Raw genomic sequence first — 19,693 nt, 5'->3', positions numbered from 1 at the left:
TAGTTTGTGGCTGACACAAACTAGTTCCAGTTATCCAAATAATCTTTCTTCTGCAGGGCTCCTGCTTGGTTTACTGTACTGATGCAAATGTCTGCGACACTTTCTCGTCTCTCAGCTCAATTAGAACAAGGAGAAATGGAATATGTAGCTAAGTCACCACATAGTGCTTTCCTTTTGGTATTTTTTTAACAGTGAAGAGAAAAAAACACGTACAGTAATGTTAATAAATGAATTACATTACTCACATTTTCACTGTAGGTTTAGGCTTTTTAATACAGCTGACTAACTACTATAAATGTTGCTCAAATTATATGGATAACTTTATTCTTTAGATTAAAAAGGCATTGAAAAGAAAAGTACCAGATACATTCGAACCTATCTTGGGGATAACTCTGCCTGCGAACATCACTGAAGAAATCCTTGCTTCTGCCTGTGCCATCAGGGTATACCTGAATGTCCCCAGGGGGTGGTACCACTCCACTTGAGAAACACTAGTCTAAAAGGGTCATACAGCTATTTATATTTAATTATGAACATAGACATTTACATTTTATTTCCCTTGTCTGCTGGAACTCAGAGGTCATTCTGTGGCTCTCATGGTAAGAGTGTTTGGGTCTGACCTGAAGGTGTCATTCAATGCCGCCGTTTTTCCCTTTTCTCCTTTGTATTTGTTTGTATTTGTTGATGACATGTATTATTGTGTAAAATGTTTATGCTTTGTCGATTAATTGAATACGTTCAGAAAAAAAAAGGTGTATGATAAAACCATCTAAGGAGCGTTACAATAATGGTTTCATTTTGTTTTATCCTGAATCAAGACATGTTGAAACTAGCTACAGTAGTTCAAGAGAACAAAGAACACCATGGTACAGCATGAGAAAACATCTTTACTTGTAAAGTTAATTTGTACAACACTATATTTGGAGAGAAGTAGGCAGATCTGAAATGCAAGGCTGTATTGTGCAATGTTTTATACAAAAGAAATCTGTGAAAACTAAGCAAAAAGCTAATTGCTTTTCCAAGACTAGTAACACTTGCAGTTTAACAAGCTCTGCAGTTCCCACAAACGCAGGTAAGCTCAACTGCATTATTATTTCTTTATGACTTCTGACAATGTCTTGTTCCATTGTAACATGAGACTTTACTTGGAGAGGTAAATGTTTATTGATAAAACAATCTTCTTGAAGTGGGGCCTAAAATCATTCAGGAAAATGTATACACTAATAGCCTGTGTACATCACTCTCAATGGTACTTTTGTTTCTATAAGTCATGAGTAAACATTGTTGTTCTATAGAAAAGAAATAAATACAAAGTAACACAAGCCACCAGTTCCATTGAAGACTGCCTGAGGAGTGTTGAACCACAAACAACACATATCGCAGCAGGCAACTGGAGGCAACAAAAATAAAAGAACAGACAATCATCCTGCAAAGGTCATTGCACTTAAATTGACCATACAGTGATTACACAAGCTACATTTCCCCAATTCCATGGTTCTCAACAAAAAGCTTTGACATATTTGCAGTGAATAACAAAACAACAAACAAACAAAAAAACACATGGAACTAATTGGACAGGTAAATAAGCTACCCAACTCTCTGATATGGCTTTCAACTTGTTTCTATGCACTACACCTTTTAAAACCCACAGCCAACTAGACTCTGGAACAAGAATCCCATTAGCCTAGCATGGGCTAAAACTAAAGGTGACTTGAGTATTAACATATCAAGTCAAGAACACATTTTGATATAGAACCATGATATATTGTCTGTATGCTTAGACGTTGACAAGCTTTAGATGTTCACACAACACGCTGACCTGTCTTCCCTTGGAAAAGATCCTGATTTGATTGAGTTTTGTTCATTTGGTTCTAGAGAAAAAGCACAAGCGTAATTATTACGCTAACCAGCAGCCCTGAGTGAACAAAAAGGAACTTTACTCCTACTACACATTCAGCTAATCTCTTGTAATACTGTACATTTGTATACATCTATATTGTTGTTACAGTGAGTAGTGTGGTGCTCCTTGCAAGAGCTCTATGCATCTTATCTATGATGTTGTTACAAAGCCCATTGAGGCCTTTTTTTGGGGCTTTGATTGATTTGCCGCACAATTTCCACCATGCAGCGTGCAAGAGAGCAGGTGAAATAATAGGAAGGAAGCGTAGTTTCGTCATGGACGGAGAACCAGGCTCGAAACACATGGGACGCATCACCTCAGTCAGTGTGGTGTCAGCGATGCTGCAAAGTTAGCATCTCACACGCGTCTGCTGTTCATACAGGCAGCTTTTCTGCTGCAGCGCATAGTGATCGTATAAAGTAACAGTTGTATCAAAATATACTCCAGCAGTTATGTTATTATAAATGTATGGGCTAAGGCAAGTCCTATGAACTTGCCAGATCTCCAAGCATTGCTGTTGTGTATACACCAGGGGCAGAGCCGGAGCTTAACATTCCAACATCTTTGTGCATGAGACTGAAATCATAGCTCTACCCAACCATGATAGTGTGCTGTAGGTAAATTTGTAATAGGGTATAGTACAGTACAATTAGCCGAAATGTGCTGTATTTATTTAATAAATCAAATTGGCATAGTCTAGCCTACATATGAATGTTTTCTCAATTTCATCTGTGGGCCAAACTTTGTCCAGATCAATATGTTCGGTTACGTCATGCAGCTCTACACTCATATTCAAGGCTGAAAGAACGTTCAGCCTGCACACTATTATTGCAGTTTAAAACGCATGCAAAAATAATGGTATATTAGGGATAGACATAGCACCTCTCCCTGACACTGAGCTGCACCTATCCACTACATGAGTCAATTACTTGTGGAAATAGTCTTCAATATTCTGTGATATTCTATTCCAATTGTAAGACACTGAATGTTGGCTTTTACTGTCATTTGACAGTTACCTAACAGTACGTATGTGAGACCACTGGTGAATGAAAGAAAAAGAACAACAGAAGCAACACTGGTGATCATGATTAATCCTATGATTATGAATTCTGTGAACACCACATCTAGGAAACCATGAATAGAAACGATAGGAAACATTTTCCCTTTTACAAATACACCTTTTCTGTATTTTTGCATCACAAAGGATAATTCCCATTTAAATAAAGCATGTTTGTTCAAAATGGTCAAATCCAGGAGGTGAGCAACAACTGTAATACCGTGAAAAGTTAACATAAAAATAAAAAAATAAAAGAAATCACAATAAAAATGATGCTCAAGGTGGTGTTCAATGTGTGTCATACCATTACAAGTTTGAATAAAGCAAATGCCAAACCACAACTGCATGTCCTAGGAAGTAGCAGATAACTGGAAGACGCCAAGAGTAACTTTGTTGAACGGCCATAAGATAAAGCATGAGCAGTTCCACTGATTGCTTTTCCAGTGTCAGTCTAAGGTTTCACATCGTCACCTCTCCTGAGAGCATGGCTATGAGTCCCCACAAGGTGTCTGGTTGCTGGTCACCGCCTGTATGGCTTCTTGATGCAGCAGGGACGGGTCACTGAGAATGGATGTGCTTGTGCTTAGCTGGCGAAGGGTACTGAGGACCACTGCAAAACAACCACAAGACATCAACCATGACTCGACTGTCAAAGGCTTGCACTGTGGAAGGGTGGTGGTCATTCTTTTCTATTGTAATAAAATAAATTAATACTTCATCGTATAGCAGTGTTGCACAAAATCTACAAGCTTGCAATGCATAACTTTTTTTTTTTAAATAAATGTTAACATTCCACCAATAATGACATGCCCAAAATAGGGACACCAGGTTGAAAGTGATTAAGTCTGTCTGTGGGTTTTATAAATATTTACCTATGAAAACTATTAACAAGAGGTTGTTACTAAATAACAACTACTGATTGTACATATAGTGTTATTTTTTTCTGTATTTTTGTGTTGATATTTGAACGTTTGGTTGCTACTAGATATGTCTATGAATTGATTACCAAGGACCCCAATGGAAACAAGACTGCTAGGACTTTTTTGGACGGACCTTTTAGACAAAGTATTATAAATGTAATTGTGCCGTTTACATTTTTTTCCTAATAAAATATTCAATCAATCAATACATTGGAACACAGGTTCTTTACTGTGACTACAGTTGGAATGGTTAGCCTACTTTTAGATATAGCTGTGCAAATCTCATCCCATTACTTTCAGTTTTGAACATAAAACTGAAAGTAATGGCATGCCCTAATGTCCTAGTCATCGGCTGTCATCCCAGGACAAACTAGAAAAAGTTCTCCTCGGAGCACAGGTCTCCGCCAGGTTAGGTAGGTTATTATGGCCTCCTGGTGGCGCTATAATAGGCCAATGTGAAAAGGGTGCCATTTCTTCTTGGGCCTTTCACGGCAATCGGACCTTGCATTCATGATTTGAGGCATTTTGTTCTAAAAATGTGTTTTGCTAAATTAGACCTGTTGGTGGCGCTATAACAGGCCAATGTGAAAAGGGTGGCATTTCTTCCTTGGCCTAGTGGGAATTTGCATGTGAAATTGCACGGAAAGCGGAAGCTGCGTTCATGATTTGAGGCATTTTGTTCAAAACGAACCAATCCTGCAAACTTTGGAAGCCAACCTAGCCAATGAGGATGGAATATGGACAATCGGACAGATCCGTGTTGATAACATGACTATAGAGATACTGTGTACCGATTTGCATGACATTTGGATAAAATCTGAGTAAAAGGGTTTTGCACAAATCGGCCTCCTGGTGGCGCTATAACAGGCCCATGTGAAAAATTCAGAGGTTCTGAATTGGCATCCAGGGAGTGTGTGTGCACAGTTTCGGAGCGACCGGGCCAACGGTGCCTGAGATTAGCTGTTCACAGACAGATGGACGGACGGACAGACAGATGGACGGACACACAAACGGACGGACACACAAACGGACGGACGGACAGGGGGTAAAACATACTCTCTCGCCATGCCTTTCGGCCTGGCGGAGACAACTACAGCGAAGTCACTCGTTTTTTATGGAAATCCTACACCTGTCATTTCAGGTCTACTGTCAACACCCTGACACACCAAGCCGATATTCGCCAAAAAGCCATACCGGCAACAGCGTGGGACACGCCGGTAACCGGCCATTAGCTGTCCCCATTCACTTGAGCATTAAGAATTGGCTGCGGAGGGAGTTGGTGAGCAGAGATCCCTCAGTTCGGCTGTTCAGCCTGAGCAAAGCAAGCCAACAATACATAGAAAGAGGGCACAAAGACGCAATATTGACAGATTATTTTCCTTAGCTTCTTCATAAGCAAAAGACCTAGAGCAAACAATGCCACTCCCAGTTGCAAATTTAGATACGATAAATTTCCAATTCATATTGAGCATCAGCCTAGACTTTTCCGTGCACAACTTTTTCCAAAGACGTGAGGTGACGCAAAGTGATCTGATCAGTTGCTGTTAGTTCTTGCTAGCTGGCTTGGTGTGTCAGGGTCTTTAGAGGAAACAGCATTGATAAGTGATGACATGGCACAGACTCATTAGGCATCACAAGTGTCATGGGAAGAGGCTTTTAAGCATCTTAAATGAAAAAAGAAACCCAGTGCTTGCTCCCCGGTGACTAACAATAAATATATGATAGAAATAGATAGAAATCTCTAACGTTAACTTATGTCATCACATCCCTTCTGAGGCGGTAAAAGAAACAAACAAAAATGTATTGGTAAGAAAAGGTGGGTGATGAGGCTGGAATAGGAGCTGGTGAAGTAATGTGTATTTGTATGTTAAGGCACTATTATGCGTTTTTTTTTTTACTTACTAGGTCTGAGCACAGGAAGCGAGCAGTGACGGTCAAGCCACTGCAATGTGGTCTGACACAGCTCGGCTTTACTTGTAGTAGAAACCATTCCATTGAATGATTCAAAGAGAGGTTTGATGATGATGCTGAACTAGAACAGATGGTCAAGGGTCAAACACATTTAGCCTGATCCCATTTGTGTACAGAAATGCCCTCTGTTGAACAGCCAAGCAATTAATTCGTTTTTTAAACAATGTGCGTAGTAAAATCTTGCTGTTTCAAGACGATTCAAATGTAATGAAAAAGAAGATATGCACCAATACACCGCACATAACTTATACGTTTTACTTTGAACAACAGGCACAGGATGTGACATCTTATCCAGAGGTCTAATCTAAATAGCACGGATAACAGAACACAGATGTCATATATGAGAGATGGATGTAACCCTTTCATATCAAACTCTGGGTGTAAGTAACACAGGTTAAGGATACAATCCAGAACTTCCAGTTTTGAAGAGTGCGGCTCTTCACATACTCATCAAACTTTTCCCGCATGTGGTCGAAGCGGTGACGTGTGATGGGCACCCCTGTGGCGGGCAGCTGCTCCTGACACCGGCTATGGTTAAGAGATGATAGGCAGAGATAAGAGAGACCTCACATCACACACACATGCTTGCTTGTATGGTCCCTGTGCATCGGTAAGAGTGCTCACAGGAGCTACGGCGTAGAAACGTACTTTATAGAGGTGTTTAGCTCTTCGATCTCCTCTCGTAGCCTCCGAGCCTCCTCCTGCATCTGCTGCCTCTCCTGCTGGAGCTTACCAATGTGATCCACTGTCTTCTGTAACGTGCCTGCATTGCTGATCTGAATGAAGTTGGTGAGTGAATAATAGACTAATAGACTAATAATAATAGACTTGAGGGTCAGTCTTAAAATAAAGAACTACATCTCAATGTATCATTTGTAATTCAAACACATTTTTCAACTTTCAAATTCTAAAACCAGGGATTCTGCCCGATTTTATTTTTTATCTCTGTTTAAAAAAAGAAAGTAATTTCACACCTGAACCAATTTAAATGTCTTCAAATATCTTGGGACCGTTGCACAATGTTGCGAGGTTGCACTTTTGGCCTATACAGAGAACACTGATATAAGGCTTACATTGGACTGGGATTTGAGGGTGGGAACCATGTTGCGCAGTGTTTTAAATCCAATGTTGATGTTGAAGCGTCTCTTCTGCTCAGCTGATATGTGAGTCACCCTTCGGCCCTATTACATAACAGACAAGATCAGACATTAAAAACACCACACTTGTAAGAAAGGGGAAACGGTACTGATGTTATACACAAGGCTTCCACACTTACTCAAGTGCCTTGCAATGAATTCTAATATTTTATATTGAGATTGAATTCTTCCACAACTTGAGAAATGTTTTATGGTGTCACTGTCCATATGAAAACAATGGTAACAACAATGCTAACAAAGATGCAAATATCATGCATGCAAACCCATCATTCAAAACTGACATTGACACTGATAATGACACAAATGTTGAGCACACACACCTGGCTTGGTTCATTCTTTGTTAGGACATTACTGCCGCTGAGGGGGGACTGGGGACTGGGGACTTGGTCTGACCCACACGGTGACCCTTGACCTGAACTTTGCCTACTGTGCACTGAAAGGAAAAATGGAAATATAAGAAATAGATTCCTTGGATATAATATTAATAGCAGTAATGTTCAAAACGTAATATTATGTATAATTATCTCACGCCTGTATGCATTCTAATGAGTTGAATGTGCATTACCAGCGCTAGTGGAGGGGTTTTGCTTCTTGCGGCTAGAAGAATAAGTCTCTTCTTTAGGGACAATTGGCTGGGGAGACTTGTGTGTCTGAGGCAATATATGAAATCCAGTAGTCTGAGAAAGTTAAATTGCAGAAATTAAATAATGAACAAATGAATTGGACATAATCCAGAATCTTGATCGCAACAGTTTAGATAATTTCATTTTTGCCTTTCTTTTCTTAAAATGATTTACTGAACTCCTTACAAAAAGGACAGATTAGAAGACTTAACGCTGCACTATGTAGCTTTCCTCTTCTACCTGGTTTCCTGCGCAGGTGCAGACATTTTTACCATTGAGCTAATAGAGTCTGTCTGCTTGCTCAGGGGATAAATTGAATGTTGACCTTCAGGTCAAAATTCATGTCAGATCCTGTGTCTAGGTGAGACCTTTGATGCGATCTGAATGTCTCGATAGAAGGGCAGGGAGACAAAATACAACCACCCCAAAGTTATATTGTATTAACATACTCTACTATATTGGACAAACTGACATTTAATCATAAACAAGTTACATAGTGCAGCTTTAAGTTTTAAATGTATTTTTAAATAAATACATTGAATGAATTGGGTGCCTACATTCGTATGAAGTATAGAGTTATACCCAAGTTATTACCTAAATTAGTCCCACCTGCACAGTACTGAATTGAGTTGATGGGTAATATTGGAGTATTTCGGCTGCAGTTTCTCAAATTTACCAGTGGTAATTACCCAACAATATACTACACTTTACCTTACACTTAATCGGTACCAGTTACTGTAAATACTTAGTAATTAGGGAAATGTGTCGCCCTGTATTAAGTATTACATTGGGATTTCAATCTTGCAAAGGAATTATTTGTTTAATGATAGTTCTATACATGCATGTCAATTATTGCAATGTATTTCCAAAAGAAATGGCCGTACCCCTCTGAGGCTAGAGGAAGCAATGACATTCACAACTCCTGCACTTGGGACTACATCTGCTTTCAGAGGTGTTGGTGTGACAATCACTGCATTAGCATGACCTGTGAAGGGGGCTGGAAAAGCAAATATCAAGAGCATGAAAATCATCAACCTAAACATGGAAACATCATGGACTGCTATGGACTTTTCCAATCACAGTCTTTGCATTCTTTTTAGATTCACAAAGAACGCGGGCATCTATCCCCGTTTCAGTGCACTAGACCCCTGAGAGAAGGATTGCTGAGGTGGAGCGCAACACCCACCTACCATTAGTTCCCAGTAAATGGTAAATGGTGCATTTATATGGCGCTTTCATCCAAAACACTTTACAATGTATAGATTAATCTATGTAAGCTCCTCACAAACAGTTTGGAAACTTAACTTTGGTGGATTATTTCTCCCCCTTCAATGATACCAATCGGTATTGTATTTTATATAATTTTTTTATCGTGGATTTGTCACCTTTACAACAAGGTATAACTTGAAGGATCGTGCAATTGTGGAATGAGCAACACAGCTAAACGTGTGGGTAGCGCCTCCATAACATTTGCCAAAATCCCCCAATATGCCTTCTGTTGGTAATCGCTCTCGTTTTGAGCGACATGCCAGCACACACCTTCTGGCTGGTGTGTGACTGGCACCTGAGCATGGGTCCTGCAACTTTGTTGAGTTTGTGTATGCTCCAAGGAGCAACACTGCCCCCATGGAAAGATGCCACGTTTGTTCCTTCAGGATAAGGCCTGTGAAATAGGGCAATCGGAAGCTGGTGTTCCGTTACGCAGAGTGGTAGCATTATTTTATTTGGTGTCAGCCCTGGTGCCATTTTCCAAACAAGATTTGCACAACGGTACCACAGACAGATGTCAAAGTTACGGGACCCATGCTCAGGTCACTAGAGCGATTACCAACCAACCAACAGAAGCATATTGAGGGATTTTGGCAAATCTTTTGGCGGTTTATGTACATTTTCATGCAAGTAACAAATCCATGTTTTCTTTTAATCTAAAATGAACCAATCAATCTGAGATAAGTGACAGACCTGTGAGGATGAGGTGAGAGGAAGGGAGGGTGTTAGCAGGAACAATCCTTTGCATGTGGCGCTTTTTGCTTGCACGGGAAGGCTGAACAGGTTGAGGCAGTACAAAAGTCTGGGGTTGCTGAAGGGGGGTGGCAGTTGGTGGTGCCAGGGGCTGGAGGTGGGGTGGTGGATGTGGAGCATGTGCAGGTAAGGAGCTATACTCTGAGCTGCGACTGAAGGTGGGGGCAGTATCACTTGATGTGACAGGTGAGGTGGCTGTATGTGTAATCACAGTGTGTGCTCCACTGGCATCCAGTGTTGAGGTATCGTCCAGGGGCGAAGGAACCAGAGGTGCTGCCGAGGCTATACCTGGACCTGGCAGGCAGTGAGGCAGCGTGGTGTGGGCTAACGGCTGAGAGATTGAGGAGACTCCAGTTTGACTGCTGGAGGCCACCTGCTCAGGAAAGAGCGTCATGTAGCTTTGTACAAATGCAGGATCACCCCCACTTGTCCCACTGGTTTGATTGGCCATGGAGGAGGTGATAGGCAGGGGGCCAGGGGATGAGATATGATCCGCTGAGAGGTGCATGGTTGATATTAATTGGACCTACAGTAGCAAGGGATGAGAAATTAAAAGACAACAAAGATGCTTAATCCTCTGCTGTCAGTGTCATATAACATAAGAAAATATGGTAGGCAGGTATATGTAGGCAGAGTGCATGATGGCTAATATTTGTTTTGGGAAGTAAAAAAGAATTGTAGCCACATCACACAATCAAATCACTTCTCTTTTTTAAATATCTTGTCGGTGGAGAGATAAATACAGTAAGGAGAGTGAATCTCCTTCCTATATGGTGAGGCCAAAGGTGTGACAAAGTGACTACAAGCATGTTTTACCTTTTTTGTCCACCTGTTAAAATGATGTTTTCAAGTAAAATGGCTGCGCTTTGTTATAGTAGCTCATTTAATACGAAGCAGAAGTAGGACAGATGGGTCTCATGACTTTTACCTCTACCCTTCAGGACTCAGAGCTGCCTATATGTGCGTATATTCCTGCACTTTTCTAGTCACCCAATTCACCAGAGTAGGATAGGCTTACAGGTGATAAATGATACAAAAACTTCACTAGGATAATCATGTTACATATCGTTGCAGTGGGGTGGAAACCTCCTGTGTCCAAAACCATTACTTTTCAGGAAATGAAAAAAAGAACCTGTGTTCAGAACCAATGTAGTTCTTGTTAATACTTTTTATTGGTTAAAAATTCTACCTGGCATCCCTATTTTGCGCATGTCATTATAGGCAAAAACAAAGAAAATAGATCAACAACCTCACGTCGTGACACACTGTGAGCTTGTAGATCGGCTATTTTTATTGTATGTAAAGCACTTTGTGAGTTTGTGTGCTATAAAATGTACGTATTTACTTACTATTGTCACTACTTTTGCATGTGACAAAGTACAAAATAGGGCATTAATTTATGAAAAAAACATTACAAGATTAAATCTGGTGGGGGCACCGGTAGCCAAGTGGTTAAGGCACATACAAGGGTTTTGATGCCTGACAGCATGTCCTGGGTATGATTCCCGAACCCGGTGGGGGATTTGCTCTGTGTCATTCCCAGACTGTATTTTTTTATTTATTTATTTATTGACCCCCCAAACACGGGTCAATTGTGTTCGCATAGACGCCCGACAAAGCCGGTTGCACCAAGGTAGATTCGAACCCACAACCTCCGTGGGCAGGGACTTTACCACTGCGCCACTCGAGCGCTCCGAAACAATAGCTTAAAAAAGAAGAAGAAAAAATATGAAATATGGAGATGGAGCCTTTCCACCTGACGGTGATAATATTATGTTTAATACATGCATTCAGAAACTGGTGAATGTTAGGGGGGGAATTCCAAATAAAAATCCCTTTTAAACCAAGAACAAAAGACACCTCTATTGTGAGCTCTGTGTGACACTGGGATGTGTGTTAGGGACTAAGCTTTGGGTTGGTGTTTACCTGTGATTGGGTGCTGCTGCTGGGTAGAGGGGTAACAGATGATGCAGTGGGGGAAACAGAAGGGAAGACAGGCTGACGGAGGCTGTGAAATAAGTCTGGAACAAGAGTCTCTATGTTAAATGTTAGTAAAACAAACTACTTTTTAAAGTGTTAGGCTATGCCACTGTTGTAGTACGAGTTACTAGAACATTAAAGCTACCACTGTGCGCTTGAGTCGGGTAAAAAGAGTGTGCCATTAGTGCGTGTAACCCTATTATAATTAACGTTGTGCCTTACTGCTTACTGCTTACCTTGCAGTGGCTCAAAGGAATCCATGAAGTCCAGGTTGGGCTGTAACGGGATCAGCCCAGGCTGGATCATATCTGCATTCCCTGCATGAGCTGAGGCGGGTAGAGGGGCATGACCAGGGAAAGCAGTAAGAAAACATGTCTGAGTCTTGGTAAGCAGATTATGACTGGATCCACCCACCAATATCCGCTCCTTAACGTTTTCAAATATTAGGGCTTTGGTTAGCAAGAAAACAAGACAGACAAAAGTGAGCCATGAGGTCATCTTAAAGCCTTGCTAGCAATACCTAGAGTCTGTGCAGCTCCTTACACCCAACTAGAAATTGTCCAGAGGCCAAATTAGCTAGAAATTTGTGCTAGAGGATAGGTGATGGGGTCACTCAAATAGTTATGGTTAATCTTCCAGGAAGCATGACTGCAGTATGAAGGTGCACAGTAAATTCCATGGCAACTAAGCCAGTAGTTTTGAGATGGATGCATACTTGTTTTATTTAAAGATTTCTCAAACTTTCAGCAGTTTTATTTTTTTATTATGTTCTTATGTTCTCTCTCACCAATCTCACGTGGGTTGGGCCAGGCTATGGGCTGGTGAGAGGCCAAAGTTGAGAACAACGTGTCAGAGAACTCAGACATCAGCACATCTACGTCAAAGAGTGGATCCATCTCCATGGGGACAGGGGAATCGTGGCTCTTACGAGACACACGGCGAGCAGCCATCTCTTCATCCTGATAAAAGGAGGCACGCAGTGTGTCTGGAAAGACTTCTCCAAACAGTGAAAACTGCTCCTCTGGCCCCTTTGAGTGTTAAAAATGCAACAAGCAAGCCAGTGAGTGACAAATACGTGCGGGAGTCGGTACAGCTTAACTATGAGAATTAGTCCAGTAGAAATCAGACAAAACACAGTACTGCCCGTCACCAGCAGGTGTACACCAGGGTCAATTTCTCAATGGAAGAGTAGGGAGACCACCTCCAACCACTGCAGAAATGCTTGTTACAAAGCATTAACATGTATACTCTACCATACAGATTGGTTAAAATAACATTTACCCATTCAAATAGTTCTGGATTGCAGCTTTAAAATATTGCACATGTATCTACTTTGTTAGGAATAAAATTACCATGACAACAAAGACAACTAGATATTTATGATACAGTAATCATAAACAAGCACTTAACCATGCTCATTGTGTGTAAAATCTACTATCCCCCCCCCCCTTTTTTTCTTAGATGTAAATTCACTCGTGATTCGCCCAATAATGAATCATTCACATAAATCCAAATTGGGTGCAAATAAAGAGAAATTTGTCTTTTTGTTAGAAACCAGGTTAATTCTCAATCTTTATTTTCCCCATTGTAAACCAGATGTTGACTTTATTAGCATTTGAGCTGATATAACATAGTAGGATCTTCACCATACCGTGAGCAGACTTGAGAGGTCATCATCCTTGTGTTTCTGTAACTGTAAAAAAAAATTGTGTTATACGATAAATTATAATGGACTAAAAAGACAGTTTTGTTTTAGGATGTGACATTATTGATTCCAATACCACACCCTTTTTTTGAAGTATGTCCGCCATTTGTGATACTCTCTTATGACGATTTCAATTCTTCTTTTCCAATATTTCCCCTCTGTGGCGATGGCCTAAGGAAGGTAAAGGGAGGTGGAAAAAGCAATTCAACAGAACAATTGAAGCACAGGGAAGAAACAGAAGGTTAGGGGTAAATGAAAATAGCAGTGCAACAGAGAAGAACATGCAAGACTGGCAAAAAATAAATAAATCAGTTATGGTGATGTGAGATAAAAAGAAAAAAGGAAAAAAAAAAGATCAAAGGAAGGAATTTGGTTACTAGAGAGAAACAGTAGTAATGGAAGTACTGCTGGTTATGCACAAATCCCAATCCCACGATTCTTCTGTCCTTACCTCTGCAGGTCGATGAACTTCTGAGTCTATAGTTCCATCAAGTGGAGTCACAAAATGACAAACAGGATTCTCCCTTTTCTCCACATCTGGAATGAGAAAGATGACTTATTTATAGTTGTAAAGGTTACAAATATGACAAATAATACCTGAGGTAACTGTTATCTGTGGTTGTGGGTTCATTAGCTCTTAATTAGCCTTGAGACACTTCAGACACTTGCCATTCTGCATCGTCAAAAACAGTCCGTTATTCAGGTGCCAACAGCCAATGCCATCTACATTACAAGAATACCAAACGTGATACCAAACGCCTGACTCAGTGGAGGAGGACTCTTACATTGCATATACCAGGCTCTCCAGATGGCATTGTTGAGACGAATCTTGTCTCTCCACAACAATTTCAGGCCTTTGAAGTTTTTCCATTTGGGAGATACCAACTTGCCACTGAAAAGTAGAAGAAAACAACACTGTAAATCAATTTCTCATGAACATGCACAAAACATGAACTAGTTCAAAACAATGCTCTGATTGGATGAGCCGCTTGTCCTGAGTGCAAATGGTGAAAAAGGTTTAACCGGAGAGAGGTAGTCCAAAATATAAAGAAAGTACAGGATGCAGTCAACGGTCACCATGACCAGCAACACTGGTAGTGTTGGCAACTTCACAAGATAAACAGACTTCTACTTGGCCAAGGTCAAAAGCATGATGTTTGGCACAGAGGAAGTTCCTGCCCACCACTGTGGAGACTAGGCATTTGAATCATCCATGAAGCATGCATCCGTCTTGGCCGAGCGTTTCAACACACAATTGGCCATGTTTGCGGGAGGGAACCGGTCAGGATAGGAGTTATTTGTCCCTGCACTAGCGACTGGGATGGGTCAGAAAAAATAGAATATTTAAAAAAACATTATATATATATATTATGAATGTTGCGAAGTTCGCTTGAGCCTACTCAGCCCCGTCCGAGTTATGTACTGATAGGCACAAAATCGTAAATTATCCCCCCCCCCCAGGCAATGCCAGCGCCGAGCATTATTTTCCATAACTGGCTAGCCCTGGGGTACCCTATACACAACATGTAGGAGATTATCTGTTAATACACACACTATAGTACAGTAGAGGTGAGTGCCACACATTGTCATTTCTTTTTTAGATAAAGTAGGAAAGTTTTTGTTTGTTTATGGTTAGGTTAGTTATATACTTTATGTGGGTGGTGGGTTTTGCTCATAAATATGACTCGCACATCCTGCATGACACCACAAGAGTGGTGCCTCCAAGCAAGACTCAAGTAAATAAAGCAGCACAAGAGATGCTTGGGGGATGAAAGGGGAAAGGTTACCAAAACTGGTATTCCCTTCCTGGTCTATAAATAGAAGTAAAGTCAGAGGGAGATCCTCTCAGAGCAGCTGGCTTTTCACCTACAGCCATAAAAAGAGAAGCAAGCCTGCTGTACGGTATGCCCAAAACACTTTCATTGTGACAAGCCTTAATGACGTTTACTTTGGACCATATCACTGAATACCTAACCTATTACTTAAAATTCACTGTATAAATGGTTTGAGATAGATATTGATACACCAAGTGCATTTTTTTTATACCACATGCCATTTCCCACCCAGTGGCCAGTATGGATGTCATATCTTGACAACAATACAGAGGTTTCTAGTCATGAAATGAAAGCAGCAGACATGAGGTTGTGAATAAATGACATCTCACCAACTACAAAAAAATGTATTGAAAAATAAATCCTAATATTTGTATTTGATATACCTAAGAAAGCCTTTTTGTGTGTATGTTGCCCTACTGCCTCCAAGGGTTGGGATCCGAAACCGGAGGAATCTGATCCAACATTGAGGAACCGGAATCGGTTCCATCACATTTGGAACCGTATCTGGAACTGTTTATCATCACAGAGTCAGTGGTTCTCAAACTTTGAACTTTCAAGGACCACCATGACTCTCAGAACCCATAAGGCTCCATTTGGTTCCATTTGTACACTCTCAAGGAGGTAGAGACCTGTAAGTGTCGATTTAGGACCCCCTCAAGTAACCCAGAGGATCCCTGTACCTCACTTTGAGAACCACTACAATGTACATGTATGCAATATTGTGCAATATAGACAATTTAGATAGTATGTTATGTAGCCAGGTTCATTTGTAGACCTGGCTCCAATCGGAACCTCTCCCTCCACTGTATAGCTCCGAGATTAGGTTGCACATTCTCGGGTGCCTGTAGGAGGCAACACCGACCAATATTTTCCACTATGCATGATTCTTACCCTTTTCCGCACATCGTATCCAAAAAGTAAAGGTCGGCCCCCCTGCTATCAGATGTTTTAAATTTTAGCGTTCAAGAAAATCTAACAGACGGGTTGAAACAAGCATTTAAATTGCTTTTTTAGTCAGCCTGTGGCATGTTTTCCCAATGCAATCTTATGGGAGCAGTACTGCACATGCGGACGGGGGTTGACTGGCCACAGGCTGGCAGCGATTTAAACGCTTGTTTCATAAATATTCGCCTGTGTGTCGCCTCCTACAGGCAACCGAGAATGTGGGACCTCATCCCGGAGCTATACAGCGGAGGGAGAGGTTCCAAATGGGGCTATTGTAGACCTGGCATCCTAGTGTGAATAGTTTCAATGTACAGATTATTTATTTTTTGATATACTGTTCAATGTTTAGACTGATGATAGATTCTTGGTTTACCTATGATACTAGAAGACTATTTCTATGCATTTGATGTATTACCTCGTATTTAACCGCTTACTGTAAATCACTCTGGATTAAGAGTGTCTGCTAAAGCCTAAATTGTAATATGTATGATTGAACTTGTGTTCATGAAAAATTATAATGAATGCACACACACACACACAGAATAAGAATCATTAAAATCCTAAAGGATCCCAACCCCACTGCCTCCAGACCTTTTCCCAATCTAACCAGAAGCCATCTGGACTGGTCAACTTAACCCAATAGAGAACTATGTATATCCTGGCAGGACCGTCTCCTTAAATGCTCTCATTCATTCACAGAGTGCAGTTGCTCACTTTGATGTGCAAGAAAATTATATAAGCAAGCCACATGACCGATTCACTTCCCTGACCTGAATTATTAACACTTAAAACTTAAGAGTTTAAGTCTTAGAGACTTAGACAAAGGCTAGAATGGTTCATGTCAGTTTCACACAATAGAATTGTTTTATATACCTTGAGACTACACTCAAGGGATATTCTTTCATACAGTAGTTGATGATACAACACATTAAAGGAGTTCTTGAAGTTAACAGTGGTCCAAAACCATATCAAGACAGTTTATTATGGTGTTATTTATGTTATTTTGCCTCTACTCACTCACAGGCCAATTTAAATCAGGCCAATCCTAACAACAGAGCAGCAGTTAAGCTACTACTAAGGGACTGAATTTGGGATGCCAGATTGCGTTGGGCATTATTTTTTATCATGCTTCTTCCCCTTCCTCTCTTATGTTAGTAACACTATGTACAGCTGAGGGTTGGGAAGGTGGGTTTTGATGTCCTCGCTCCAGAAGACCTTGATAATTCTTTACACATGCTAGCAGCACTGTGTTCTTTTTCACATTACCTATGTTTTTGTGGAAACAAATGAGCTTTGCTTAAGCGATATGCATGAATTAAGTACATAGTATGTGCTCATTCCATTTGATGAACTACTAATATATATATATATATATATATATATATATATATATATATATATATATATATATGATCTAGTCTAGTGAAACCAGTCAGACGAGTTCACAGGGTCCAATATGTTCATAACAAGAGTACCATCTTTGTGAGTTCAGACTCAGAGGAAAGAGTTAAGTGTTTAACATGACCAAATGCTGTTGAAGACAGTCAACTGAAATCAGAGTCAGACACTCTAAACTCGTGACTCTGGAGGACTTTGGGCGTGTATGTGGGGAAACTGGAGGACTGGTAGTCAAGTCACTTAAAAAACTATTAAAATGGGACAATTTAACTGGCACTAGAGTAGGTTGGCTCCAGTGGGCAGCCAGTGTCTCCCATCAGCCTGTTGCAATCTAAGGAATCTATAGATTTAATAGATATACAACACTATGTAACATTTGCAGACAAATCAATGGGAATTATAGTAAATGTTTACACATTTGAGGGTATCAGGAGGATCGGACACAGTCATGTGAATGTTTACCTGTATGCCAGGGTCATACACTCAAAAAGCTTTGTCAGCGACGCATCTATGGAAAGATGTGATGTAAAGGTCTTCCCAAAATGATACGTCTGACATGTTTGTTTGTTGACTGTGTCGAAGTCGTAGCCCTTTTTCGGGGGGTGCTCGATGTGGGGCGACGAGACCATGAAGTGTCCGCTGTGGATGACCTGAGACTCTCGTCCATCGCACTTTCTGAATCCCACCAGCTGAGGCTCCTCTGCGTCGGAGTCGTCGTCCTGCTCCTGCTTTATAGAACGCCGATATTTCTGCCGTAGTTCTCTGGTGGCCATGTCGCTGTGTTGTTGCTCAGACAAATAGCTAACGTTAGCCGAGAAGCTAGCTGGCTAGCTATCTAACGTTAAGCAGGAAAACTCTTCCTTTCATGTGGGTTTTGCTAAAAGGTGTGTGGAGAGACGTAGGAAAGGTCCAGCAATGAAGTTATTTGTTTGTGCGCCATGGACTTGGAGTCATTTTTGGATGGCTATTGAAAACGAGTATCCTATTCCACTTGTTGCTGCCTTGTTGTCTGATAAGTGACGTTAGGCTAGCTGCTGCCATCGAGAGAAACCAGCTGACAAAACTGTTTCTTTTCTTCTGAGCAGGAACTCGATGCGCTCGGAGGCGTCTCTGATTGGCCAGAGTCACAGCTACACCCTCTCGAGAACTTGGAATGGCCAGCCAGCCCCGCCCACCCAACGGGCTGATTCGTCTCTTGAACCGAACGCACACGATTCTGTTACGTAATAATATGAGAGGTGAAGTTAAAAAAAAAATTATATGCTAATAGTGCAAAAATAAGTGGTGGAAAAGTACTCAATGTCGTTACTTATGTAAAAGTATCAATACTGCAATGTAGAAACACTCTGTTACAAGTAAAAGTCCAATACAAATTTACTTGAGTAAAAGTATCATCAAAATATACTTAAAGTGCTAAAAGTAAAAGTATTCATTATGCAGAATGTCCAGTTTCACAAGATGTCATGTATAAAATGTATTAAAACCTTTTGAAAATAGCAGATCTATAAGCTCACATTGTGAGCTTGTAGATCGGCTATTTTGAAATAGCCAAAGTTTAAGTAGGGCTGAAGTGGTTAATGTATGTTTTGTAATAATCAAAATCTACAAAGTAACTAGTAAGTAAAGTTTGCAACTAATTGTAGTGGAGTGAAAAGTACAATATTTGCCTCTAAGGTGTAGTGGAGTAGAAGTAAAAGTATAGAAAAATTGTTTAAGTACAGTACTTCAGTACATGTACTTAGTTACTTCCCACCACTGGCAACAATACGATACAATAACATAAATGCCATATTAATAGATAACATTGCGAATGCAATTAACCACCCGAACGGGTGAATTAACCTCATACTAGCCCTTTCATGGCCCAAGTGTTCACACCACCATAACATTTCAAAATAGGCTATACAAAAGTATACATCTTATTCAAAAATGGATGCAAACAATATCATATAAAAAATAAGTTAACTATATACATAATACTGTATTTATGTAACCTGATAAAAACTGCTGTCTAAATTAGGTAACAGGAAAAACAATTATTATTATGGATTTTATTTCAATTCCCAGAAAAGTGAATGCCAGTCCTACATGGGTCAGTGCTCCAGGCAAGCAATGCAGTGTGTACCCTTTTAGTCCCATTTTTATGTAACCTATTGAAGGAACCTGGTCTCACCACAATT

General features: G+C 40.5%; 1 protein-coding gene across 2 annotated transcripts; it reads right to left on the bottom strand.

The window, feature by feature from the left end:
• Positions 1–867: 867 nt before the first annotated feature.
• Positions 868–18,562, bottom strand: mlxip (MLX interacting protein). 2 transcript variants are annotated; one of them, XM_080434261.1, is made up of 17 exons: positions 17,976–18,562; positions 14,121–14,227; positions 13,787–13,872; positions 13,417–13,506; positions 13,282–13,323; positions 12,418–12,658; positions 11,867–11,956; positions 11,577–11,671; positions 9,591–10,176; positions 8,513–8,625; positions 7,571–7,682; positions 7,326–7,438; positions 6,922–7,029; positions 6,497–6,624; positions 6,253–6,376; positions 5,780–5,909; positions 868–3,567 (listed from the first exon to the last, which is right to left on the bottom strand). In XM_080434261.1, exons 1-17 carry the CDS (start codon positions 18,284–18,286, stop codon positions 3,446–3,448), a joined length of 2,598 nt encoding a protein of 865 aa, XP_080290387.1. In that variant the 5' UTR covers positions 18,287–18,562; the 3' UTR covers positions 868–3,445. The 2 variants fall into 2 exon arrangements, with proteins under 2 accessions (XP_080290387.1, XP_080290388.1); XM_080434262.1 differs by lacking the exons at positions 7,571–7,682; positions 8,513–8,625.
• Between the last annotated feature and the right edge of the window lie 1,131 nt (positions 18,563–19,693).

The sequence above is a fragment of the Gymnoscopelus braueri genome (genome assembly GCF_963280865.1).
Source record: "Gymnoscopelus braueri genome assembly, chromosome: 7".
Classification (NCBI taxonomy): domain Eukaryota; kingdom Metazoa; phylum Chordata; class Actinopteri; order Myctophiformes; family Myctophidae; genus Gymnoscopelus; species Gymnoscopelus braueri.
Note: the sequence above shows the minus strand (reverse complement) of the source record. Positions and strands in the feature narration are given on the sequence as shown.

Excerpts from the sequence above, each read along its gene's own strand:
- mlxip (XM_080434261.1), bottom strand. The coding sequence starts at position 18,286 with ATGGCCACCAGAGAACTACGGCAGAAATATCGGCGTTCTATAAAGCAG. Across the intron at positions 13,873-14,120 it reads GAGAGCCTGGTATATGCAAT|ATGTGGAGAAAAGGGAGAAT; the intron begins GTAAGAGTCCTC and ends TTCTCATTCCAG. Across the intron at positions 13,507-13,786 it reads AAGTTCATCGACCTGCAGAG|GCCATCGCCACAGAGGGGAA; the intron begins GTAAGGACAGAA and ends TACCTTCCTTAG.